Below are 27,720 nucleotides of genomic sequence, written 5' to 3'. Positions count from 1 at the left end.
GCAATTCCCTCTCTTTCACCTCTCTATGACCCTCTCAGTGAGACTAATAACAGTCTAGCCTGCTTCACATAAACGCACATAGAACCTGAGCTAGCCGTTATCGGCTTCTCAAATTGGCTTGTCAATGGTGCGTTTCCCCAGGGGCTGAGTGGAACCCCCCCCCCCCCCCCCCCTCCGTTAAATCCTCCCTAAAGGTTCCAGGCAGCGGCACGAGGCTGTAAGTCTACCTTCCGGACAGGAGGCACACCTACTGGCGTGTCCCAGCTGATTCACAGCTGATTCATAACTTCCTCAACGGCGAGGGAACGCGAGCGTTAGCGGGTATCGTTGCCAAGCCACACCGAGTCGTTCCAGTGCATCTAAATGTCAATCCCGCCTCAGGGCTGAGATGGATCATATGAAACAGAGAGCCGGTTGACTTCCCTCAGGTTATGTCTGAACCTTAAGTTACAGAATGATTTGCCCGTATGGGAATCTGAAAGCTAGACAAGACATTCGGTTCAAACATCTTTGGCTAAATGCCTTAGTCTGTATAGAAACCATGGGAAATCCTCTCTACAGCCGTGAATGATTCACCTGTATGGGCCTCCAATGGCTATAAAACATCTTTAGCTAAATGCCTTAAGGCCTTCCCACACTGAATGTCGGATTCAGTCTTTTACATTTATTGTATGTCACACTGTGCGATGTAACCAAATACAACTCTGGATATCAACCTGGCCAGATTGTACGATTTGCTTGTTTTGTCGTCACATTCTGCTATTGGCTTGCATGGCTACGTTAGCCAACTGCAGAGGTGTATTTGATCTGCACATTTGCCAGGAAGCCTCCCTCTATGCTCATACGTGACTGAAGTGAGTTTGGAAAAAGTATTCATCCTAGAAATAGTCTTCACATACAAACTTGTCCCAAAATAAGATTTTAGTTTTAATGATTTTTTTGCATTTATTAAAATCCCATCAGGAAGCCTGATTTCAGATGTGTCATGTAAACAAGATTATTAGGGAAATCGTTCGCCTTGCAAAGCATGTAAATGTTTAAATCAAACTACTATATTAATCTGACTATTCACAATAATCCTATTTTTGTGTGTGCATACTCAGTGCCTATTGGTTGGTCACCGGGATCTGCTCGTAACACCAGCCAAACTACACGATAAAGGCTCTAAAGTTCAGACACAGACAGAACTCTGGTCGAAGCCTACGACCGCACTTGGTGGTACTTAATCGGCTGACCTAGAAGCTGTCACACTGATCGACAATCATTTACGACCAGACAATTTGCCCATGATGGCAAAATTGTGGCATAAGCTGGATGAAATTGTACAGTCTGTGCAGGCCTTTAGTCAATATGGGAATGTTTGGGTTGCCAGATTCTGATATCTTCCCATGTCCTTGAGATGACTAGATAGATGGATGGAACAGGAAAAAAGGTAATGTGATCAGTGAGGTTAACATTCCTGTCCCAGCAGCAGCTTTCTCTCTCTGAGACTTCAATCTGTAGAATCCTTTTGACAGGAAGCATCTTTATTCTCATCAAGGAAGCTTGGTCACCAGAGCTTTCTTTGGTTCTTTGGTCACTGGCCCAGTCTAGTCCAGAGTGTGTGTGTGTGTGTGTGTGTGTGTGTGTGTGTGTGTCGTGTGTGTGTGTGTGTGTGTGTGTGTGTGTGTGTGTGTGTGTGTGTGTGTGTGTGTGTGTGTGTGTGTGGACCAGAAGTCCCCACAAGAATAGTAGACAAACAAAAATTTGCCAACTGGGGACATTTTGTTGGTCCCCACAAGGTCAAATGCTATTTTTGGGGGGTTTAGGGTTAAGGTTAGAATTAGTGTTAGGGTTAGAATTAGGTTTAGGGTTAGGAGCTATGTTTTAGGGTTAGGTTTTTGGGTTAAGGTTAGTGTTAAGGTTAGGGTTGGGAAAAAAGTATGGGTTAGGGAAAATAGGATTTTGAATGGGACTGAATTGTGTGTCCCCACAAGGTTAGCTGTACAATACTTTGCATGTGCGTGCGTGTGACTGTGTGTGTGTGTGTGTGTGCGTGACTGTGTGTGTGTGTGTGTGTGTGTGTGTGTGTGTGTGTGTGTGTGTGTGTGTGTGTGTGTGTGTGTGTGTGTGTGTGTGTGACTGTGTGTGTGTGTGTGCGTGTGCGCGTGTGTGTCAGCGACCTCCCTCAAAGGAGCTTAGTGTTCTCAAGGCAAACAGATGCTGTGAATGGACTGGGTTAGTTATTGAATCGTGACCTAATCCTGATCCGTGTGGACTCCACTAAATGGATGCAGACCTGAACTATTGTGGACTAGCTGCCTTTGTGCCTCAACTTAACTAACCAATTACTAGAACACTCCGTTTAGAGGATACAAGTTAGTTAACATCACCAGATCTCAGTTATTTCAAATGTAAAACTCGAGCGACTCCTGTGCCGGGCCGGGCGCATGCACGCTGACACGGTCACCAGTTGTACTTTGTTTCCTCCGTGACATCGGTGCGTCTGGCTTCCAGGTTAAGCGAGCAGAGTGTCAAGAATCAGTGCGGCTTGGTAGGGTCGTGTTTCGGAGGACACATGGCTCGACCTTCGCCTCTCCCGAGTCCGTACGGGAGTTGCAGCGATGGGATAAGACTGTAACTACCAATTGGATACCACGAAATTGGGGAGAAAAAAGGGGTAAAAAAATTATAATAATAAGAACAAAGAAACAGATTTCAGTAGTAGATAGTTTACTGAAATTGTGATCTGAGTGCCACATTTCAGCAATATGTTTTGATGTGGCTAGTTACTGTGACTGCTAGAATACAGTGTTAGTCATTACTAGATGCTAAGCGCAAAGTTGTTCCCACTGTGTCTCTTTAGCCACCCAGTCATTACCACTAAATCCCATTCCGCCCAGTAGGACCCAAAGCCCTGTGTAATGGCGTGCCTCGGCTAATCTGCCTAGTCACTGTGACTGGCTGGCGGACTTTGATGTGAGCTAGCAAGACCTGGCTGCAAGTAGCCGCGGGAAGCAGCAGAGGATTATTTTTGTAATTAGCTGCCATTTTGGATCAGGTGGGGGGGGGGGTTGGTGGGGATTGTCTCAAAGGATAAGTGAAACAGTCTGACCAGTGTGTTAGAAGAATGAATCGTGGGGTAATCAAAGGGTAAACTGTGACCTACCGAGACAAAACGAAAACACATACACTTACTAACACTTTTCCAATTGGAGAAACATTAAGTAATAGAAATGTGCTTCCCAACCGGTAGCCGGACTAGCCTCTGTGCCAGTTTGGCCGACGGGAGAGAGGATGGAAAGATAACAAGGGGGGAGAAGACAGTCATGGGGACCCAGCCAGTGGGAACGAGCAGAACCAGGCTGCAGGGATAGACAGGAGGATTACCCATCAGCCCCTAAGCCGTCAAAGGGGCCCAGATCACCAGTTGAGCTTCGCCCTTGGCGGGGCCGGGGCTGTGGGGCTCAGAAAGCGGAGCTAAGTCCCCTCACTGGAGGGAGAAGCCTAAACCAAAAGTAAAGAAATATGGCCACCACTGACACTGAGCAGAGCTATGTCCTTCTTGCTACTAATCGCCAACATGCTATAAAGACCTAATCTCTGGCTTGTTACAATACAGACCAAACTGTCTGTGTGTGACAATATGTTAGACACAAAGTTAGACAAAGTTGATTTTGAATATGTAAAATTGTCAGGTAGATTACATGAGTATTTAATAAATATTCAGACAGAAACAGGATGTCCTTTGGCTCCCCTCTTTTTTGTGTCTCTGACACTGAATAGAAACCAGCAGAATACTGAAAAGCTGTATATTCTCAGGCCTGGTCAAGACCAACTTCCAGCAGTTTTAACATTTAAGATATGCTGTGGTGGCAGTAAAGTAGGAATCCAGACAATAGCAGTGGAAGTCATGGCTGTGGGTTCCGACCACATAAAAGAGGCTGGCGTTTGGCCACAGGCCTAGAGGGTGGAGATGAGTAAGTCTTTTGTGTTGGTGGGAGATGGGAGATGGGGGAAGGGCGATGGGGGCCGGAGAGCCCCGTACACGACAGGACATGCACTCAGAGAGGCCCAGCCACACACCGGACAGGACAGTGTGGATATCAGCCAGTATGAGCCAGTGTAGGAAACCAGCCACAGCCAAGGCTCTTTCACCAGAAACACTTATTGTAAGTTTTGAATCATATCATAGAGAGGCATTCTTTTGAGGTTGGGGTTGGGGTCAATTCCATATTGGAAAATAATTGGAAATTGGCCATTGGCTTCAATGATCCCCCCAATTCAGGATTTGTTCAATTCACATTTGAATGTGAATTTGAACTGAATTAACTTATCCCATCAAGTGTTATGGATGGTCCCTTCTCACCAATCACAACCCATCAACATACTACCTTCCCACATTGTTTACATGAAGTGTATCTATAAAAAGTAAGTTAACATGTTGACATAGCGACGGACCTTGCAGGTTATATTTTGTCAGAGGGTCATTACGATGGCTATTGTGGTGGACGGTGGCGGCATTGTCGCCGTAAAGTGACAATGTGGGCCAACACAGCTGGGCAGTGGGAACGGGGGCTGTTTGGACAGCAGCGTCTGCATTTGCCCCTCTCCCTCTCTCTCCTGGGGGGCCCACAGGATGAGAGCTCCAAATGGTTTCCCCTCTGTTTGTTTGACTGGGGCCTGTTAATTGGATAAAGAGCTTGGTTGTGTGAGTGTGAGTGTGTGTGTGTGTGTGTGTGTGTGTGTGTGTGTGTGTGTGTGTGTGTGTGTGTGTGTGTGTGCGTGTGTGCGTGCGTGCGTGCGTGCATGTGCTAGTATGTGATGTGCTGGAATGGCATCCACAGGCAGATTAGCCAATCTAAATCCTGACACTTTGACACTGTTTCCTGTCAGGTTTGGACTCCTGTGGATACTGGTCAATACAAGTACTGTCTGCCAGGCACCACACTGAGGGTTTTAATCAAGATGGATGCCACTGTTACCGAACCAAAAACACATCATCAAATAAGTGAAAATACAGACATTTCACTTAACATAGAACATATGTGCAACATACTATAGCTTATATAAGAATACATTTATATCGTGGCACTGTAAACTTAATTTAAACCCTCTTTCGAACAGAGAATTTAATAAAGGAAGATATAGCCTAGATATAATGCTATTATTTCTTAGGGCATCAGTTATGAGAATTAGTGTTCTCTCACGTGAATACTTCGGTATTGCGATATAGCAGTTAGTTGGAGACAAATTATCTCAGCTCCTCAGAGGAGAGGGCTAGCTAGGCTAAATCTTGAGGTTTTTAGAGATATAATGAATCAGTCAAACAAAGCTCCCATTGACAAGCTAATATTTTCCATGTAGATGTTTATCTTTGCTCAGGTTTTGAGAAGTCTGAGTCATTTTCAGTTGGTTTACGAGTTGGGATATTATGCTCTTTTTGACGTCTGCTATTTATAATGTCGGTTTATTGTCATGACACGCTTGGTTTTGCTTTTATTAACTTAATACAAATGTTTGTTTGATCTAGTGTGATAATATTCAATTATTGTTGTATGATAATGTAACATCTTGAATTATTTGGCCTATACTGTGTATTCAGCACCAGATACATTTCCATCACTCACTACTACCATATCTCAGTGTCTTGACAACTCTCTTTGGTAGCAACGATAGAACATACTGTATAATTACATTACCATATCAAAGTTATCACACGTCAGGAATCACACTGGGAATGTTAATGAAATATCGACCTGTAATCCCAACTTCTCTCAGCCTTTGATTTTCCCTGTTTCTGCATGTGTCTTCACAATTTTCCCCCGATAACTCTCGAGGGGAAGGAAATGGAATCTTCTGCGGTTGCAAATGAAATGCGGAGATAAGTGTACGTTTACTGCGGAGTAGTCCCAAACGCTCATTTTGAATCTAACACGCTAGATTAAAGTGACTGGCTCCGAGCTGTATTCTCATCACCACTGGCAAAAATGTTAAACAAATATTGATGGGTGGACGGGAACCTGTGTATTCCATTTTCTTCTCCTCCATTGCTAAGCAGTAGATAAACATCACATCTCAAATGTTAAGCCTGTTGAGGTAGCCTATAGTGGTGGGGGAAAAAATCGATACAGTTACATATCGGGATACTATTTTTGACGAGATTTCTGTATTATTTCTTGCGCTACCCGGCTGTACCTGCACCAAAACTCCAGTCTTTTCCCTTCATATCGTGTTCTCCATCTTCTATTTAAATAGGGAGACCATTTCAGCACTTATATTTACGCCAGCACTTATATTCACATAACTGATCAAAACTCATTTCCTCATGGCTCTCTTTTGTCCCTCCGCAGGGAACATATGGTGAGCAATATGTGATAATATTATATCGTCAGGTCCCTGGCAATTCCCAGCCCTCGTATCAAAATTGAGGCTAAATCTAGATGGAGCATGACGTGTAATCTAGGCAGACAGAGCGTTGAAAGGTCGGTGAATGGCTACACACACGCACACTTTGAAGATTGTATTTTCACATGAAAGCAATTACTGGGATGTCTACATCCAAATTAGTTCCACATGTGCATTCCCAAGGTCAATATAAGTTGCTGGAATTCCCAAGAGGAAGTGGGGAGGGTCCACATCTTAGCATTATATAGTATGCACCTCTGAAACAGGTTGGTTAAAAGACAGCACCATCACAGCCGACTACTATGGTGTGTGTGTGGTGGCTCGATGAAAGAGGGTCTTGTTTCGAGTGCCTGTTGAAACAGGATTTTTTTAAGTAGCTGGCTCAGCTCAGTCCCCCCCCCCCCTCCCCCTTTGGGAGAGAGAGAGAGAGAGAGAGAGAGAGAGAGAGAGAGAGAGAGAATGTGAGAAAAAAGAGGCATTAAAAAAAAGAGGCCATCCAGACATAGCCCCCTCCCCCCAACATTTGTTTATCAGCAGCACCCACGTTTTATTAGTCGTATGTATAGGATACACATGGTAAACACCGTCCAACGACATTCTTACTTGCAGGTTCCTTCTCGACAACGCAACAACAATAAGAAATAATACAAGATTAGGATACGAACATAAAGTAAATGGCTCAGTAGAATGGAATACATATTCTAGCCTAAGTATAATACAGGAAGGCACAATTTAGAGTGTGTGTGTTCTCACCATGTAGCTAAAGAAAGAGGTGCAGTGTAAAAGCAGCAACATAGCAGTCCTCAGAATTCCTACCTGTCGTAAATCCAGAGTGATGGTCACCAAGTGGAACTGGCGGCCATTTTTTATGCTTGGGCTCTGCCACCACCCATTGGTGCCGTCAATAGCATTGGTGATTGGATGTTGCTCTGCATAATATCAAGAGAATAGCAAGAACATAAATACCACGAATCCACATCTGGAGCACTGTACTTCAGACAGATGACTCAACGACAGTGAGACTGTGGAAAGTCAAACTGTCTGGAGCACTTGCCAGCAGGCATAACAGTAAAACCCCAGACTCTCCTCCCCAGCCCTCCCCTATGCATACTTAGAGGCTCTCGACTCCCATACCTTTGGGGTTTTGACTCTGGGCATTACAGGTTCGACACTGGGAGTTGCGGATGCGTCGTCCTGGTACGTGTTCCACCAGCTTACAGTACATCTCTGGCTCAGACTCTCCACAGGTGGCGTTGGTGGTGATCTCTGCATTACTGGCCAGGTTGAGGATGGCAGGGAAGAGACCTGGAAGAGATAGAGATGGGGTTTCAGACCATGACATGCATCTATCTGCACACAGAGATAGGGTATGACAGAGTACATGGTCTGTCTATTCACATAAGCATGCACACACTAGAAAGCACTCCTTCATACTTACACATTATTTAATTTAATTTAGTAGACAGTCTTATCCAGAGCCACTTAGATAAGCACACACACACACCTTCACATTACCCCCCCCCCAAAAAGAGCAGTTGTATCTCTCCCTTCCAACCCCTCCCTATTTCCCACCCCCAATCTACACCCATCCTCATGATTTCTCCTCTGTGTATCTGCAAGGCATGTCTTTGAGGAGCACCCCCCCCTTCCAAACACACCCCTATCCCCCCATCCCCCCACTCTCCACCCACATGTTTACATGGACCATTGAAAGGTAGAATGGTCAGGTCGAGGAAATTGACAAAGACTGGAGTCTATTGATGGGTGGTGTGGGCAGCTGTGGGCTGCTGTTATAATTACCCCAATGCCCTCTGGGCTTCAAGGCCTTTGTCCCAAAGCATCTCTCCATCTCTGTCTCCTAACAGAGACTTCAGGAGGCTTATGCTAACAGATGAAATTCTACACTGAATAAAAATGAAAAAAGAAATGTTTTTGACGGTGTGCTTATAAGATGCTTGTCATTTTATAATTTGTTAACCTTTGGTATAAAAATTAAAGGCCTGCTGGTCATGATTTATAAATGGTTTATACATGTGTTTACTAATGCTAATAAATATATTAACAAATTATGCTTACACTGTTTATTAATAGTTAATAAACTAGATGTTTCTGAGCAGATCCTCAAAGAAGTCAAATCAAGTGTCACATCAAACAAAATTTCAACTTAGGGCCACCAATAAGATAGAGATGGCGCTGACCGCATGTGTGGTTATGGGTGTGGGTACGCAGACCCGCGAGCCACAGCAGACCCTCATGATGAGTTTAGATTTTTTTGTGGCCCCCACCCCCATCAAAGTCGCCATACCTGATCTAAAAGATATGTAAGATTCCGAGGAGAACCTTGTTAGCTTGGCCTATGACTTAATCCTATTGAATTGAATGGCCCCAAAGCATTCCTGAGAACACTGACGAGAACACTGATGAGCACTTCAGAGGCTCAAGAGATAAGGAAGCTGGGGGATGAAGTCGTTAGCCTAATGACATAGCAGCAATGAGACATCTGACCAGACCAGTGGTAGCATGTCTTGGAGTCAGACCCACTTATCAGTAGTGACCATTGGGATCAATCCATTTTCAGCATATGAGCCGGTACCGTACGGTTCGGCTCTGCAAGATAGTGTGAAACCGGTATAATTGACTGACAGACTGTCTGTTTGTCTGTTTGTCTATCTGTTGGTCGCTCGGTGGCTGCTGATTTTTCATTGACAGAGAGGCTTGACCCCTGTGCTCTGTGGGCTGGAAAGGGGACACCCAGGGAGAACGGATTGGCAAGCAATTATCCAGTTCATGACTACTATTCATTAGGTTGTTATAATGCTTTTACCACAGCTTGCCTTAAAAAAATAACTTGATTTAATCTTAGAAACTATCCTGGGATAGAAAGAAACCTCAACCATGTTCTCTGACTACCAAACTCACAATGTTTTCATAGTTTGGAAATCAATTATGTCTATTGATTTTAGTCATCCTCAAAGCCAAATCTTAAATCTCAATGGATTTGATCCTGTGAAAGTGAAACACAATATTTATTATTTTGGCTCAGGGTAGACCCAATCCCAAGAGGGCTATTTAACAGTACCTAGCTTTGACAAGCTTTGATCAAACCAGGTGCCGATAGCTGTGTGAAGGCAAGTGACACAGTGACAGCCCTGGTCAGCTGAATCAACACACCACATGGGTGGTATGTTATTGACACACAGCAACTGGTTGTGGACAGGGACAGTCAGTCAGGTCCTGGCATTTCATCAATAAATCACCACCTAGTCGTGATGTAACGGCACACTGCCTGTCCCTGCTAATCAGTGCTACTAAGCTGACTGACACATAGTCAGGCAATGCTGTCACACATAGATGTGGTAATTTGTGGTAATTTCAGGATTGTTAAGTCTATTAGCTGGGGCTCCTTTGTATTGGGGATGCTTTAGTCATCTGTCTGCGTAATCTTGGCTCCATAATGAACGTTGCCATATTGTGGAAAATGAAATCAAAGCCAAGCTAGCGTCCTTGTCCTACTTGTGTTTATTTTTCTATAATTATGGGCTTTAATCCTCTTTTGAACTGTTGATCACGTACTGGGTGTCTTATTATATCCTGCCTGGTTGGCCCTGTCCAGGGGTATCGTCGGACGGGGTCACAGTGTCTTCCGACCTCTCCTGTCTCAGCCTCCAGTATTTATGCTGCAATAGTTTATGTGTCGGGGGGTTAGGGTCAGTCTGTTATATCTGGAGTATTTCTCCTGTCTTATCTGGTGTCTAGTGGGAATTTAAGTATGCTCCCTCTAATTCTCTCTCTCTCCCTCCCCTCCCGGAGGACCTGAGCCCTGGGAATTTGCCTCAGGACTTCCTGGCTTGATGACTACTTGCTGTCCCCAGTCCACCTGGTCATGCTGCTGCTCCAGTTTCAACTGTTCTGCCTGCGGCTATGGAACCTTGACCTGTACACCGGACGTGCTACATGTCCCAGACCTTCTGTTTTTTCGACTCTCTCTCTCTACCGCACCTGCTGTCTCTCACTCTGAATGCTTGACTATGAAAATCCAACTGACATTTACTCCTGAGGTGCTGACATGTTGCACCCTCTACAACCACTGTGATTATTATTATTTGACCCTGCTGGTCATCTATGAAAATTTGAACATCTTGGCCATGTTCTGATATAATCTCAACCCGGCACAGCCAGGAGAGGACTGGTCACCCCTCAGAGCCTGGTTCCACTCTAGGTTTCTTCCTAGGTTCCTGCCTTTCTAGGGAGTTTTTCCTAGCTACCGTGCTTGTACATCTGCATTGCTTGCTGTTTGCGGTTTTAGGCTGGGTTTCTGTATAGCACTTTGTGACATTGGCTGATGTAAAAAGGGCTTTATAAATACATTTGATTGGCTTTATAAATACATTTACAAAAAATATTAGCCTCTTAATCAGCTTATCTGACATAACATATGAGACAGCTTTGCTTGTTAAATTACAGTTTTGGACTCTACTGCTTGATATCATGTGATGTAAACTAAAATTGGGCATACATTGGATCTGATTGGTCTGTTGGTTTGACCAATGTGCTCTCAACATCAGAGGTGTGAGGTTTGATCCCCACATTACTGACTGTGTTGCTTTGGATAAAAGCATCAGCCAAATAACCATTCAATTTATACAGTATATACATCATACATCGTCCTTTCCAGCACCAGTTCCAGCAACTATGGTGGGTGCATAACCAGGCCAGCGTGATACAGCTAGGCTCGGCTCAGTAGAGTGAAAAGGACATCAGTCAGTCAGTGAGGCCTGGCCAATGTTTGGACAACAAAGTCCTGTGATTGACTGGCCTGGACCTGGGCAGCTCCCCAAAAGTCAGAGGTCATCATATCAGCCTTACACATAGACTTTGTAACTGTCCCATTATGGCGTCAGTGAGAGCATGGGCTGTGCCATTGAGGCCATGTCCACCCTGAAGTAGTCTTCTACTACTTCTATGACGGTGCACACAGCCACCTAGAGTGTGTTGTTTGATCAGTTATAAAACCAAGGTTGCCGATATTACCTGCAGTTATGGAATGTTTCCTCACAAGTATAATTCATTGGCTGATCCCTCCTGGTGACCTGGATGGAATTAGGAAGTCCCACCTAGTTGACTATTTCAACATGAAAGTCCTCAATGGCGCTGCTCATGCTAAAATTGACTTTTTGGCACTAGAGTCCTCTATCTGTCTCTATAGCTTTACCCAGGATTACCAGGGGGCTAATTCTGCTAAACTGCAAACATCTTTGGAATGCCACTGTCACTGAACACAAAAGACTAACGTTTCAACAGCTCAATCACTGATAGATACCATCTGGGTCAATAAGGTAAAAATGCTGGACATGGCTGAAGATGTTAGCCAATATACTTTGGTGGTATATTTGGAGGCTCCTGAATGGCGCAGCGGTCTAAGGCACTGCATCTCAACACTAGAGGAGTCACGACAGACACTGGTTCAATTCCAGACTGTACCACAAGCAGCCGTGATTAGGAGTCTGATAGGGCGGCGCACAATTGGCCCAGCGTCGCCCGGGTTTGGCCAGAGTAGGCAGTCATTGTAAATAGAATTTGTTCTTAACTGACTTGCCTAGTTAAATAAAGGTTAAAAAAATAATAATACAATAAGAAATATATATACTGTATACCAGGGTTTTTGGAAAAAGACAGGATGGTTTTTCAATACAGTCAAAACGAGTTCTTTGAAGTTTTTCAACAAATGTGAATATTTATAGCTACTTTTTAAGTTAATACCTGCTGTCAACTTGTGCAATATGTTAGAAGACAAAGCAGATTACGTTCTCCATTTCACTTGTCACATTATCTTACATTATGAAGCTTACCGTAGTTCCCCAGAACAGTTGAGCCAGTCATGCTTTTGTTTGTATATAGCACAACGGGAGAAAGAGGGAGCTGGTGAGTCCATTGTTCACATGAGGTGATGAAGTTACACGTATGCAATTCATTACTAAATGTTTGCCATCAGATATCTTATAACGGCTTTCTGCTGTGTTTGAAAGTCAAAGAGCTCTGGATTAGTTTTTTCCCCTGTCATTCCTACAAGAAATGATTTATACTCCGTTCTTCTCCCCTCTGCTCCATGTACACATGCTGCTCTTCCTTTAGAAAAGCATGCATCACAACTTTGTTCATATTATGTACAATTTCTCTCGTTCACTTTCTCTTCTAAATGTCCACACTCACCAAAAATGACATTCGGTAGCTACTAGTTAGGCTTGTATAATTTAATTAGATGAATTTGCCTATCTTTACAATTAGTTTATGGTCGTTTTAGCATTTAGCCAACATAATCTATGTGATTTTGCTATTAGTTTGTGCTAATTTTGTTAGCATTCTGGTAATAGAGGCAAAAATTAGCTTTTATTGTGTTTCTAGCGCCCCCTTGTGTGCTATGCCAGTAATGACGTAAATCCCGGGATGAGAGAAGGACAGTATGACGATATAAAAATCTGGATACAGCCCAAGCCTATTAGCCAACTACCGTTTAGCAGTTCAGGTACCATTACTCAGCGCTTAGCGGACTCGGGTTATGCAGAGAATGTTGTGTAAATAGGATGAGAGTGATTGTGAATTGATTGAACAGTAAAAGTAGTTTAACTGATCGATGCATTCTCTGTGTGGCACATATATTAGTAAAAGTGTCTGTTAGAGGGTTTTTGGTTCATCTGCAGAGAGTTTGGTTGGAATGTTCTTGTTTGTACTATTTCGAGTAACCCTCCCCCCGACAGTCAATGGGATTCAGCTTATGCTAGCCTTCAAAAGCCCTTCAAAATAGCCTTCAAAAGCCCTTCAGTTAGAATCAATGCTCGAAAGTTTGGAGAAAAAGGTTGGAGGATGGCACACAATCATACTAAGTACTTCAATAACCATTTGAAAACACCTTACTACATTGCCTTCCACCCCAGTAGGGTTAAAATGCCTGTCTGCATTACCAAATCTGCTTGTGACTTTGTTAAAAGTTTATAAGTCAAACTTTCCCTTTAATAATTAACCACAGGTCATGAACGTGATTCCTTTCTAGATCAGGAGAGGTTGGTGATGTTGATTTCCAACCCCCCGTGGCTTTTTCCACACTAATATCTAACCTTTTTATGAGCTACGACACACACACGCACACACACACACTCAGCTGAGGACACAATGTAAGCGTATTGTCTTATGAACCATTATCAAAGTGTATGTACTAATGTTATAACACCCAGTACCTCTGACACTAAACCAGGAGGTAGGCAACTGAGTGGAACCAACAAGTCACTCACTCCATTCCAGCTACTCAGAGCCACTCAAAGGTGAGAAGATAATCACAAAAACTCTCTATCTTCAGCATCTCTCATTATTTGCAGTGCTTCCTCAAACCACCTTGAATCCTAATAGGCCCCTACTAAACGTAATCAGATGGGAGGGTGGACTGATAGCAACTAAAGAAGGTGACACAATCAGAACAATGGAGTTTCAACAATGCGGTTGACTGATAAGATATGCAGTCGCAGTGTGACTCAGATGACTAATCTCTGTATTGGAGAGTAGAGGTGTAATAATAAATGTAGAGATACGGAGCAGCTTTGTAATATAAGATATATAGCTGCTGGTTGTAGCTTGAATCTTATTTGTACAAAGATAGATAGCAAGTAATTGATATCAAATCAAGTGGCATTTCGGTGGTATTTCAGGAAAAAAATAACCCAAGTACTGTTACAAAATGGTATTTCAGGAAAAAAATAACCCAAGTACTGCTACAAAATGCTATTTCAGGAAAAAAATAACCCAAGTACTGTTACAAAATGCTATTTCAGGAAAAAAATAACCCAAGTACTGTTACAAAATGCTATTTCAGGAAAAAAATAACCCAAGTACTGTTACAAAATGCTATTTCAGGAAAAAAATAACCCAAGTACTGTTACAAAATGCTATTTCAGGAAAAAAATAACCCAAGTACTGTTACAAAATGCAATTTCAGGAAAAAAATAACCCAAGTACTGTTACAAAATGATATTTCAGGAAAAAATAACCCAAGTACTGTTACAAAATGGTATTTCAGGAAAGAAAATAACCCAAGTACTGTTACAAAATGGTATTTCAGGAAAGAAAATAACCCAAGTACTGTTACAAAATGGAAATAGAGGGGCATGAACAAACTACACGCCTGAATGTGTCCACACAAATAACATGTCTCAGAATTTAAGTCGGCATGTTCTTAAATGTGCCTAAAAAACTTCAGTACGCCACTCTTGGTAACTTTTAATCGTATGCATGCTTACAGTACTAATTCCCGGGTGCACTACAAATCCTCTAGTTATCATTTTTACAACTGTCCTCCTCCAACTTCCCCCCTTCAGTGTGATGGTAGACCTATAGCCAGAGGGCATCCTAAAGAGAGAGCTCTGTCATTACTATAGTGCCAACCCATCCACCACGCCCTACTGTGGTCCAGACACAGATACTATAGCTGGATCCAGACACACCTGGCTCTATATAATGATGAGTTCACTTTGGAGGTGTAAAAGTCACTGTCTTAAAATGAGGCTTTAGCTACAGTCAAAATGAGTGTAAATCAATTCTTTCTCTCGGGTGCAGGGTAATAATTATGCTAAATGGACCCCCTGACACCGTTTTCAGCTACCAAAACGGTTGATCATTTCCCAGAGAGAACAGTGTTATGTAGCACAGCTCAACTCAAGGTATCATTCATTAGATCACACTGTAGCAAAAAAAAAGTGTTTCTTATTGGACAAGTTCAGGTAGTCCATCCCTGTTTCAGTCCATTTTCTTCTATTTGGTGTATTAATGAATATGACCCATTCTGTTGACCTCTTCACTGGGTCTCTGTCTTTCACATTGTCACATAAAAATCTCAGGTGAGAAATCCTATTGGTATGGTAAAGCTGGTTTGGATTCCATTTGGGAACCCTTGCATATTATTGTACCAGAGTGTTACACCACCTAATGTTATGAGCTCTAATGAGATTTCACTCTTCATGCTGGGAGCAAATGGGATTGACACCTTTGCTTTGAATTTGTTTGACGTGTTAAATAAATATAATAGATATATTTGTTGCATTTGGAGATCCCCAACATGGTAAGGCCAACAAGTAGGTACAAGCTTCTCCAATGGCTTTGGAGAAAGGAAATGCCACAGTTACTGGAATTACTCAAAGTTTTTCACTTTAAAATGTAGGCCAAATAAAAACCACTGATTTCAAAGTGTAACAAACCATACAACTCTATGCCCAATTACAACATTGAACAATTTACACAGTAAATAATACAAAGAAAACATTTACTGGAAAATCTGTGCAGATGCAAAGTTTGGTAACAGAATAATTAGGGCTGAGAATAGACCCCACGATACGATATTTTCACGATACTTAGGCGAGAATACAATATGTATTGCGATTCTCACGATTCTTATGATTCTATATGTATTGCGATTCCATACTGTGATTTTATTGCGATTCAATGTTCCAAACATATTGCTCACCATATGTCTGCTGCAGAGGGACAAGAGAGAACCATGAGCAAACAAGTGTTTACCAGTCATGGAAATAAAAGGGCTGAAAACAAATTGGGTCCCTATTTAAAAATAAGATGGAGAACAAGCTATGAAGGAAAATACTGCAGTTTTGGTGCATGCACAGCAAACTAGCGTAAAAATAATATTATGATACTGTCAAAATGATACGAAACGATATATCATAACAAATGATATCCCGATATGTATACATTTTCCACCATCACCAAGAATAATGGTAAAACGTCCCTCAGTTTTATTCTGTTACTGAACTTTGTATCTGCACAGTTTCTCCTGTAAATAGGTTTTTGTCAAATGTTTGTGCATAGAGTTATATGGTTTGTTAAACTTTGAAGTCAATGGTTTTGGTTTGGTATACATTTTAAAGTCATCATAATTCCTTTACCATGGAATTGCCCAGAATTCTTCTACAGGCAAGCAATTACTCAAGTTCTCAAGTATTCATGCATATCAATTAAAAGTGTGTTTCTTATATGTGTTTACTAGAATGGCGAAAAGTTTAACAGTGCATCAAAATCTGATTTTCATTTCAAGTAACACAAAAATATACACACAAAAAAGACAAACCAAGAGGGCATGTAATGAAAGCTGGTCTATTTGAACCCACAAAACTGCACCTCAAACATTTTCTACTGATGACATGATTATTATTGCAATTAGAGGCATTGAATTCGGGCTTGAGGGCGACCCGAGCATGTTAGCATGACTATGCTTTGGAGAAAGAGGCGTCAGCCATTGTCATACATTTCAATGACAATGGCCTGGAATTTCTGGCATGTGAACCTCTTGAGCAAAGACCGTTAGGAATGAAAGGAGAGTAGGTGAGAAAACTAATAATGTTAACGGTTTAACAAAGTAACTATCACGTAGATTGGCCAGTGATATTAGTTTACTGGTGATGCAACATGTTGTATATTAAAATGGGTAGCCGACTTTCTAATTACTTAGAAAACTCCTGTTTGTAAATTACAAACTTAATGGCTGAATTATTATGCCACAAGTGTCCAATTTCAACACCAACACCCCATGGTTAGGCCTATTACTTTTCACTCCATTTATGCAATACATACGATTTATTCTGGTAAATGTAAATAACAGTAAAAGAGTAATTAGGCCTACTCCAAGTGTATTATAGCCATCAATAAAACAAAGTATAACGTTACTATTTCTAATCCTCCACTTATGCTTTGCATTAATTAAAGTGCATATTCATTACATTGCATAAATAATTACAAAATGCTTTGCCTCGGATGCACTGAGACCTCGTGCTGAATGAACATTCAGTCAAAATGCAGTCAATTGGAAAATGATTATTTCCAGCTCACCTCTTTGCTGGCAGTCCGCGGAGGATGCCCATAGCAGCACAATTGCACAGAAGAAGAGCTTCATCTTTCTCAACACATTTGGGTTGGGTTCTAATAAATATCTCCAATAATACGTTAGGAATATATTTTCTAATGTTTACAGGAAATTATAGACTAAAGCTGTTGTCTTTTTGTCTTTTTATCTCTCCTCTCATTCATTCAGCTAACTTCTGTCTCAACTTTTTCATTCTGTCCCGCTACAAAGTCGCTGGCTGGACCGCACCATTTGGTGAGGAGCAGAGGGGTGTGACCAAATTGCACAACTTTAAAAGAGTAGCCCTTTTAACCTCTATACAAGCCGAAGGAAACACTGGGTCAACTACATAGAAGCAGGCCTTTAGTATACAGTACCAGGTGGTAGAATTCTGCAACCATGAACTATAGCCCATGTAAATATTGAAGCATGATAATGAAACTGGAATGGAAAGCATCAGTGAGTCACCATTATTTAGGGCATTCAATAACCACAATCAACTGTACAAAGTATATGTAATAAAGGCTTCTGTTTGTATCAAACATGTCTTCCAGATTAATTGCATAATGTTATCAACAAAGAGAAACAAAACTAAGCAATTTATAATTCTGGATATTAAAAACTGTTAGCGAAATGAAAGTTTGATCCATTTAGCTACTTTACCAATTATGATATAATTCCTAGAGGGCCTCATTTTTGGGTCAGGGTGTGTGTATTACTGCCCTCATGTGGACACAATGAATATATATGGGAATGATAATAGGGCCAACACTACTGCAGTAATACGAGAGAACAGCAGGGTGAATAGACAGGAGTGTTAGGGTCTACATGACGTATCACTAAGAGCTACAGATTTTATGATGATGATTTGTGTTTCTATAGGGCTTTTCTTCAGCTTGAAGCATTTCATATTGTGTGGGGGCAGAACTCACCTCTTATCTCCACTACTAAAATTGTTCCACAACTACGTTTATGCTTCGTATCTATTCATACAATAAAGTATCTGGGGCAGTTGAAACATGCTGTTGTTGACATAGGAACCTAGACTGAGTGCACATAACATTAGGATGACAAAAAATTTAAGTGCCTTTGAATAGGGTATGGTAGTAGGTGCCAGGCACACCGGTTTTAGTGTGTCAAGAACTGCAATGCTGCTGGGCCCACCACCCAAATAACATCCAGCCAACTTAACACAATGGTGGGAAGTATTGGAGTCCATGCCCTAGTGAATTGAGGCTGTTCTGAGGGCAAAAGGGGGGCAGGATTTTATAGAAAGTATCTCTGCAATGTTTTATGTGACAATGTCCTCACACCTCACCCTTTTTGTAGAATGAATGACTTCAGTGACTTATTGATAAATGCCAATGCCATGCCATTGTGCATGATAACACCGGATGACAGAGACATAACAGACATGATTTTTCATCATACAGATAATCACATATGTGACAATGTCCTCTTTTCTCTCTGTTTATGGACAGTGAGTAGAGAAATGATTGCTGTCACCATCCCCGTCTAATGAGCCTGTAAAGCACAAACATGACCTATTTTGACAATGGCCCTGTATCTACTTCCCCAGAGTCAGATGAACTCGTGAATAGCATTTTTATGACTCTGTGTCCAGTATGAAGGAAGTTAGAAGTAGTTTCGCGAGCCAATGCTAACTAGCATTTGCACAATGACTGGAAACTCTATGGGTTTCTGCTAGCATGCTATTCCTATGCTAACACCGATTCCTGGAAATGATAATGGGTTAGGTGTGTATAGATCAGGACAGTAGCAGTCAACACTAATAGAGATATGGGTACAGGAAGGTGATCCCACCGGGCACACACTGGTTGAATCAACATTGTTTGCATGTAATTTCATTTAAATTACATTGAACCAACAGTCAAAAGTTTGGGCACAGCTACTCATACAAGGGTTTTTGTTTATTTTTACTATTTTCTACATTGCAGAATAATAGTGAAGACATCAAAACTAGGAAATAACACATATGGAATCATGTAGTAACCAAAAAAGTATTAAAAAATATATATTTTATGTTTTGAGAAGTAGCCACCCTTTGCCATATTTTCCATTGGCTGCCCCACCACCACAGAAAGCACTGAGCTAGGCTGAAATACCTACATTTTGGAGCTGCCTTACTCAAGAAAGCAAAAAAGAGATACGGTTCATATGCGGCTTTATTAAATAAAATTGTTTTTTAAATTATTGTTTGCAAACTGAGATGTGACATGTATTAATGCCAAAATAGCATGCAAAACAGGCAACATATATATATATATATATATATATATATATATATATATATAGTATGAAATAACACTAATGAGTCCAAATTTAAGGTTTTTGGTTTCAGTTGGTTTTTGTGAGACGCAGAGTAGGTGAACGGATGATCTCTGCATGAGTGGAATCATGGAGGAGGAGGTGCGATGGTGTGGGGGTGCTTTGCTTGTGACACTGTCAATGATTTATTTAGAATTGAAAACACACTTAACCAGCATGACTACTACAGCATTCTGCAGCGATACGCCATCCCATCTGGTTTGCGCTTAGTGGGACTATCATTTATTTTCAACAGGACAATAATCCAAAACACACCTCCACGCTGTGTAAGTGCTATTTGACCAAGAATGAGAGTGATGGTGCTGCATCACATGACCTGGCCTCCACAATCACCCGACCTAAACCCAATTGAGATGGTTTGGGATGAGTTGGACCGCAAAGTGAAGGAAAAACAGTCAACAAGTGCTCAGCATATGTGGGAACTCCTTCAAGACTTTTGGAAAAGCATTCCAGGTGAAGCTGGTTGAGAGAATGCCAAGAGTGTGCAAAGCTGTCAACAAGGCAAAGGGTGGCTACATTGAAGAATATAAAATACATTTTGTTTAACACTTTTTTGGTTACTACAATTCTATATGTGTTATTTCATATTGTATATATACATTTTTTGTTGCCTGTTTTGCCTGTTATTTTGGCATTAATATGTGTCACAAATCAGTTTGCTAGTAATAAAAAATATATATCTTTGAGTTAATAAAGCCGCATACAAACAAGGTCTCTTTTTTGCTTTCTTGAGTAAGGCTGCTCCAAAATGCAGGTGTTTCAGCCTAGCTCAGTGCTTTCTGTGGTGGTGGGGCATCCAGTGGAAAATACGGAGCGTAGGGGTTGGTAATGTTCTCTGGTTGCGCCGTGATTGGCTCAGTGTTCTGTCACTCATGGGGACACTACGTCACAGCAAAATCTATAGGGAGAGCTTGAAAATTCAAGCCCCTTGGATGCTAATATAGATTTACATTAGAAGTGCCCATCCAAGAAGGCTAAAGGTCATTGGCCACAGATAAAATGATGTCAAATCACCTTATATCTACCATACCTTTGATTGGACTGATCATGTCAACATCATACTTTCAAAATCTTAGCTAGCAAGCTAGACAAGCAGTCATCGTCATGAATCAATTCGAAAATCTACAGGCCAATCCTTTTCAATCTTTGTCATTTTATTTGAAATTATAGATAAAATGTATCGGTGTTCATCGACCATTGGACATAAACATTACACAACAAGTTGGAAATCACAAATTCAATAATGAGTGGTTTGGAAGGAGTCAGTGGCTAACTACAAGCGTTGCAAAGCAATCACACACGAGTGTGTGTGTGATCCAAGTCTGGGTTTCCAAGCTTAAAAGGATGAACATTCACATACAACACCATGGACCAGAAAAAGTTGAATACATTGGCCATGCTGTCAATGTAACATGACTTCTGCCGCTTTCAAAACAACTAGAAACTCGGAACTGGGAAATCTCAGACTTCAGTGAGTTCAAGACAACTGTGAACCTCGAAAAAAACGAGCTCCGACTGGGAAAAAACATTTTACATGGTCATCCAACTCGGAATTCCAAGTCACGAACTCGGCATCTTCTAGAGCTCCGACCTGAAGATCCCTGACGTCATGATTCGACCTTGTTTTTTTCAGAGTTGTCTTGAAAGCACCATAAATCTAGAGAATTCCAGACTGGATGACAAAGTTTGATTAAAAAATTTGCTCACAAGAAGGACTGCCGCACCAACTTCCCATTCAAGCACAACAAGGTGAGTCCTAAAATGTCTTGTATGCTGCTGCATAAATTATATAATATGCAAGGAAAAAATGTATACTATAGCTAGTAAAATAATATTAAGTGTGTGTTGTGAAGTAAGCTGTTAGTAGCCCATGTGCGTCACCCTAATAATTTGGTCCCTTTCCCCTCATAACTTAGCCTACCGTTCTGACTTGGAGGTGCACATGTAGCCTATAGCCTGTTTTAGAGAAATGTAATCATTGAATATTGTAAGAGCTTTCTTTATCTGCTTCTGAGTGATGCAGGGGTCGAAGGCACTGCATATCAGTACAAGAGGTGTCACTACAGTCCCTGGTTCAATTCCAGGCTGTATCATATCCGGCCATGATTGGGAGTCACATAGGGCGGCGCACAATTGGCACAGCGTTGTCCGGGTTTGGCCAGGGTAGGCCGTCATTGTAAATAAGAATTTGTTCTTAACTGACTTGCCTAGTTCAATAAAAATTATATGCCCCTTTTACTTATCCTACGGTTCTGACTTGGTGTACAGGGAGAATACTGTAAGAATGACTCATGTTCTGAATTGTGTTGCTGTACATTTTAAAAGTGCTGAACAAATAGTTATATTGACTACTGTGCGTCCATCCTTGCGAGCTCATTAAAGTCTCAATCGAAATTACGGATTGCCTCATCCATTTGTCTTTCTCTTATGCCATAGTTTGTACATCTCAATTGTCAGTAGAAACCACATTTGTTTAAGCAAGTCAGCTATATCAGCTAAATGAGGCTGAATGAACTGTTTCGCTGCCAGACAACGGTCCGCTGATAGCCAGGTATAGCGGAGGTAAGGATTCACTCCATGGTGCTGAAAAGAAAGCTCTACTGTTGGGACAGCTTTATGTAGGCCCTAAACGTTTGTGTGCACCGATTGTCACCGTTATAGTGCAACTAATGTATTGTTTAGTGTTGTGTTGTGTTGTGTAGTGGCTTTGCTGGCATGCATCTTAACAATTTAGTTTGCCCCACCAAGATTTACATGCTAAAATCGACACTGAGTGATGCATGTTTTAACCAGGATGTTTAGTCTGTATCTGTATCTACAGCAGCTTCTATCAGGGAGGAACATATTAGGCCGGACTGAGGAAAGAGGTTGGTGGGTGTTTGTATAAATATAAGGGACATTGAACATAACCACCATAGGTATAGACAGACAGACAGACAGACAGACAGACAGACAGACAGACAGACAGACAGACAGACAGACAGACAGACAGACAGACAGACAGACAGACAGACAGACATGGTTCTATTGATAAGGTGACAAGGGGTTAAATCAGGTACACTATCATTGCTCCGTTCAGAAGAGGGATCTATGTTATGACTTCATGGCTTAATTATCTGCAAGAGAATGGGACAGCGAGTTTATAAACAGGGCCCAGAAGGTCAGTGTCTGGTCTGGATACGCCTTATTTGTCATACAGAGGAGATGGATAGAGGCATGAAAGCACAGTCCCAAAGACACAGTATTATTCTGATATTAGTATAGCAATGTAGTAGCGTAGTTCTGCACCAATGGGTTACCGACATAATATCCCCTGTGACTTGCAATGTATTTATTGTTATGTATTTATTGTGACCAATGCAATATATGTTTTGACCTTTTGCCTGTCCACGACCATTCTCTTGCCGACCACTTTGGATGATTAAACATTGTAAGACTCCAATCATCTGCCTCCTGTGTCTGCATCTGGGTCTCACCTTGTGCCATGATACTCTCAAGGAGCCACACAGTGGTCACAACCGCTGAGGTGTCACTATGCCTTCCTTTGCAGATTAGGACTGGGTTGGACAGGGCTAGGGCATGGTGAAACCTAATTTCTTGGTTAGAGGATAAATGTCTTGGTTTGAGGGAAAAGGTGGAGCAGTACACCATACTGGACAAGAGCAATCTGCACTCTGATCTGCTGCGCCATCTTGTGGTGATTTGGGATTAGTCGTACACATTCACTGTCATCATCAGTAGTACTTCAGAGTCATCTAACAACATTCCTAGACTGTAGAAATACTCAAACTTGACCTGTGTCAAGTGCTGTCTCTACCTCTTTCCTCCTTTTTCTCCATTTCTTTCTCTCTCTCTCTCTCGTCTTTTCAAGGAAGTGTAATCACATCTGTCCCTACTCTACGTCTTTCTCTGTCTGGGGAGAATCAGAGAGTCATAATGAGTCAGGCTGAGGCTTGGAGGCTGCTCTTCATTAGCCATGGAAGCAGCAGCTGAAGCCCATTTGCAGATCCTCACCGTTGGCACCATTATCCCGCTCTGCAAGTCCTGCCTGGCACTGGCACCGAACGGCCGCTCTACCAATTTGGGTGCCCATGGGTAGTGGCCGCTTTTTCCAGCTGGTCCTCCACTGCTAATGGCACCAGGGCAGGACATGTGTGTATGCAGAAAGAGCCCAGGTACCTCAATCACATCAATCAGACGCTGAAGTGGAACTCCGGGAGCTGGCTCATTGACTCATCTGAGGATACTAGTGTCTGTCAGGTGATGTCATTAAGATGGTTGAAGTCATGTGAAGTCCGACAGACAGACAGAGTAACAGATTAATATAATGAACAGAGGTAAAACACAGCATATCTATCTACCTTCCCTCTCCGGTGAGGCTCCATGCTCGACTGTGTTTGTAATGTGTGTGTCTCCCCAGGTGGGGCCTAGTTAGGCTGCACAGCAGTACTTCATCATCATGGCGAGCGCCTGTCAGAAGAACAATTGTTTTTTATCCTCAGATGCTGTTTCAACAGGCCAAACCCGATTTGGGTACTTTGTAACTGCATTAACCGTATACTGTGGTCATACGTCACTTTCCCCCACCACCTCTCAGGGAACATTACAAATGGCATCTTTATGTTGTGTCATAGCCTGTGGGGCTGATATCCTCCTTTCTATTCATCATACCACTCTATCTGCACATTATTTTTATTCTATTTGCCTCTTGTTATGGCTGCAGAGCTAGATTAAGAAATTACACTTCAGATATTAAATAGTCCCCTGCTGAATATAGGGATGAATAAAAATGGAAAATATGGTTTAAGTCGCGGGAGAATGTGGGAAATTGAAAATATTTCATAGCTAATAGAATCAGTGCACCGGGAGACTCTGAACCATTACAGGAACTAAGAGGAATTGGCACAACTGTGGCCTAAGGTATAGATACTTGTCTGTTTGATCCATTCAGGGGATCCCCTTACTGTGCAGGCTGGCGAGCCTGGGGAGAATGGGTGTGGTGACCGTGGCCTAAACCAAAGTAGTGATGGGGAAACGAAGCTTCCCAAAGCATTGGGGCTTTCCAGCCAATTGTGTCGAAAATAGGTTAATTACTCGAGGCTATGATCAACCTGATCTTCAAAATAATTTAGAGCAGCCAAATTATTCTAGATCAGGCCCCACACGCCCTAGTACGTGTGCAGTGTAGCCTTCTTGGTCACGTACACATATTTGTCCAATGTTATGCTTATGTTTCTAGCTCCAACAGAGCAGTATACCTAACAATACAAAAGAATACACCATAAATATATATACATATTCCAGACTCTGACATTGCTTATTCTGATATTTCTTCATTTTAGTGTATTGTTTTGTATTGTTAGGTATAGTAAGGTGTGCCAGTTCTGGACTACACTGTTGAGTATTGTATGTCTCAGTCATATTTTGAGTTGTTATGTATTTAAAAAAAAATCCATAGTCGATAAGAGTTCGTTGTAGTTTCATTAGGCTTGTCTATTGGGTTTGAAAGTATTTATTTGTATTTTAGGCCTGCCCCACACCCCCTCTTCGGAAAACAACTTTATATTATATATGTTTGTATAAAACGGTGTGTATAGACAGTGTGGACAGTATATGACTAGGAAAGGTGTGTACAGCAGTAGTTATATAGGATGAGCCATGACTGGAATACAGTATATACACATATGAATTGAGTAAAACAGTATTTAAACATTATTTAAGTGTTCAATGACTTTGTAAATAAGGCAGCAGTCTCTAAGGTGCAGGTTGGGGTACCAGCTAGTAACAGTGACTAAGTTCAGGGTAGGGTACTGGGCAGAAGCCGGTTAGTGATGACTATTTAAGTCTGATGGCCTGGAGATTCTGTTTCTGTTTTTCAGTCTCTCGGTCCCAGCTTTTGATGGTCCTCAGAGCATGTGCAGACCAGCTGACTAGAGTGTTTACGGACATATTCAATCTCTCCTTATACCAGTCTGTTGTCCCCCCTTGCTTCAAAATGTCCACCATTCTTCCTGTATCCAAGAAAACAAAAGTAATTGAATTATCGCCCTGTAGCACTCACTTCTGTCATCATGAAGTGCTTCGAGAGTCTAGTTAAGGATCACATCACCTCCTCCTTACCCACTACAATTTGCATACCTCCCCAACAGATCCACGGATGACACAATCGCCATCGCACTGCACACTACCCTATCCCATCTGGACTAGAGGAATACCTATGTAAGAATGCTGTTCATCGACCACAGCTCAGCCTTCAATATCATAGTGACATTCAAGCTCATCACTAAGCTCGGGGCCCTGGTTCTGAACCCCGCCCTGTGGAACTGGACTTCTAGACTTCCTGACAGCCCGACCCCAGGTCGGGCAACAACATCTCCGCCATGCTGATCCTGAAAACAGGGGCCCCACCAAGGTGTGTGCTTAGCCCTCTCCTGCAATCCCTGTCAAACCATGACTGCATGGCCAAGCCCGACTCCAACACCATTATCAAGTTTGCAGATGACACAAGAGTGGCAGGCCTGAGCACGCCCCCATCCTCATCGACGTGGCTGCAGTGGAGAGGTTGAAAAGCTTCAAGTTCCTTGACGTGCACATCACTGACAACCTGAAATGGTCCAGCCACACAGACAGTGTGATGAAGAAGGTGCAACAGTGCCTCTTCAACCTCAGGTGGTTGTTCGATGAAGTGACAATTTGGACGTCATTGATTACGTGCTTCTGATAAGGTGATACAGGCATGTTTATGGCAAGGTTGCCCGTAGCCACTGGTACCTGTTCCCCTTTTCTCATGGTGCGCCTTCGTTGGCCAGAAATAAGAATATCGATGAAAACTTAATACATTAATTGAATGTCTACGTAATATTGAAACAGAGGATGATTTAACCTGTTGTGCTTGTGTCCAGCAGCGTCAGAATTGATTGTACAGAGCGTTAGGCGCTGAAGATGGTGTCCATGAGAAGCTTTCATTGAGTAATTGAGATTATGAATAAAACATATATTTTTGAATATTTCTGGCCTGATCATGCTCATACTCCACCCCCTGATGTAAAGAACCTGTGTATTTTAGATTAGTCCCGAGGACTTCACCTCATCTATAAAAAAGGTGGTGTAGTACGGCTAGTTATTTCATAGTTATTTATGGTTAAATCCCCCACGAAACATTTACTCACAGTGTAACCTGACAATTTTCTACTAAAGCCAAAATAAACTGATTGGAGAGAGAAAAAGAAAGGTACACAATTACCATAAATGGAAATATTTAATGGAAATATTTCATCTTCGTCATGCTTCATTGAATTTCCTTGCTATAGACTTGTGTTGAGTGGTCGACTAGGGCAACCTCAACAGTTTGCTTGCATGACTAATCTTCTTACCATTTGGCCTTGACACTGGTCAAGTTCCCCTGCTCAGACGTTGCATGCATCAACCAATGGTTGCATGCCAAGTCATCGACTGTGTCCTCGACTGACAGATTGCTATAATATATGATGTCCTGATGTCTTCTTCAGACTCATTTGTGTTCCTCATCAGGTCTGTGTTTCACGAGAAGGCAAGCCATAGGGTTCAAACATAAAACGTATCAGTAGCCAACTCTGCCTGCTTGTGAATGCGTGACCAATCTCCAAATCCCAACAAACACAAACACAAACCCCTATCAAACTTTCCCCAAAACTTGGCAAGGAAAGCTATGCAAATGAGGTCCTCAGTCAAGACACTGCACGTGGATAATTGGCATTCATAATTTCCGACAACACCAGAATAACTAGCTGGTAGCACATAATCAGCTACCAGACACTCTTCCCTGTCTTGAATCTATTTCCCGGGATAAACACGGCGGAACGAGGCGGTTTGTGATCAGCCGCCGGTGGTGATAGCTAATCTGATCCCGGCAGGTACGACACCAACACAAACCATGCATGAACAATACTTTCAAAGAGACCCATCTCTCGTCTGCTGACTCTTAGTTTATTTCAGTCCATCCAATCAGAGACAGTACGTTTATTTCAGTCCATACGATCAGAGACAGTAGCCAGGGAATTGGGTGCTGCTTCTTCCAAAATCTTCCCCTAGGGAAAACAATGATCTGGCTC

The 27,720-nt window shown here is 42.1% G+C and overlaps 1 protein-coding gene across 1 annotated transcript in view; it reads right to left on the bottom strand.

Annotated features, from left to right (window-relative positions):
• Positions 1–17,349, bottom strand: part of LOC139367029 (laminin subunit alpha-1-like) — a 66,554-nt gene extending 49,205 nt beyond the window's left edge. Inside the window, exons 1-3 of the mRNA XM_071104932.1 lie at positions 17,269–17,349; positions 7,522–7,692; positions 7,204–7,316 (exon numbers count right to left, since the gene is read on the bottom strand). Coding sequence (XP_070961033.1) covers positions 7,204–7,316; positions 7,522–7,692; positions 17,269–17,332 — 348 coding nt within the window. The 5' untranslated portion in view covers positions 17,333–17,349. The remainder of the gene's footprint in view (positions 1–7,203; positions 7,317–7,521; positions 7,693–17,268) is intronic.
• Between the last annotated feature and the right edge of the window lie 10,371 nt (positions 17,350–27,720).

Source organism: Oncorhynchus clarkii, chromosome 15, assembly GCF_045791955.1.
Source record: "Oncorhynchus clarkii lewisi isolate Uvic-CL-2024 chromosome 15, UVic_Ocla_1.0, whole genome shotgun sequence".
Lineage (NCBI taxonomy): Eukaryota > Metazoa > Chordata > Actinopteri > Salmoniformes > Salmonidae > Oncorhynchus > Oncorhynchus clarkii.
The sequence above is the reverse complement of the archived record's forward strand: the minus strand, read 5'-3'. Positions and strand labels throughout refer to the sequence as shown.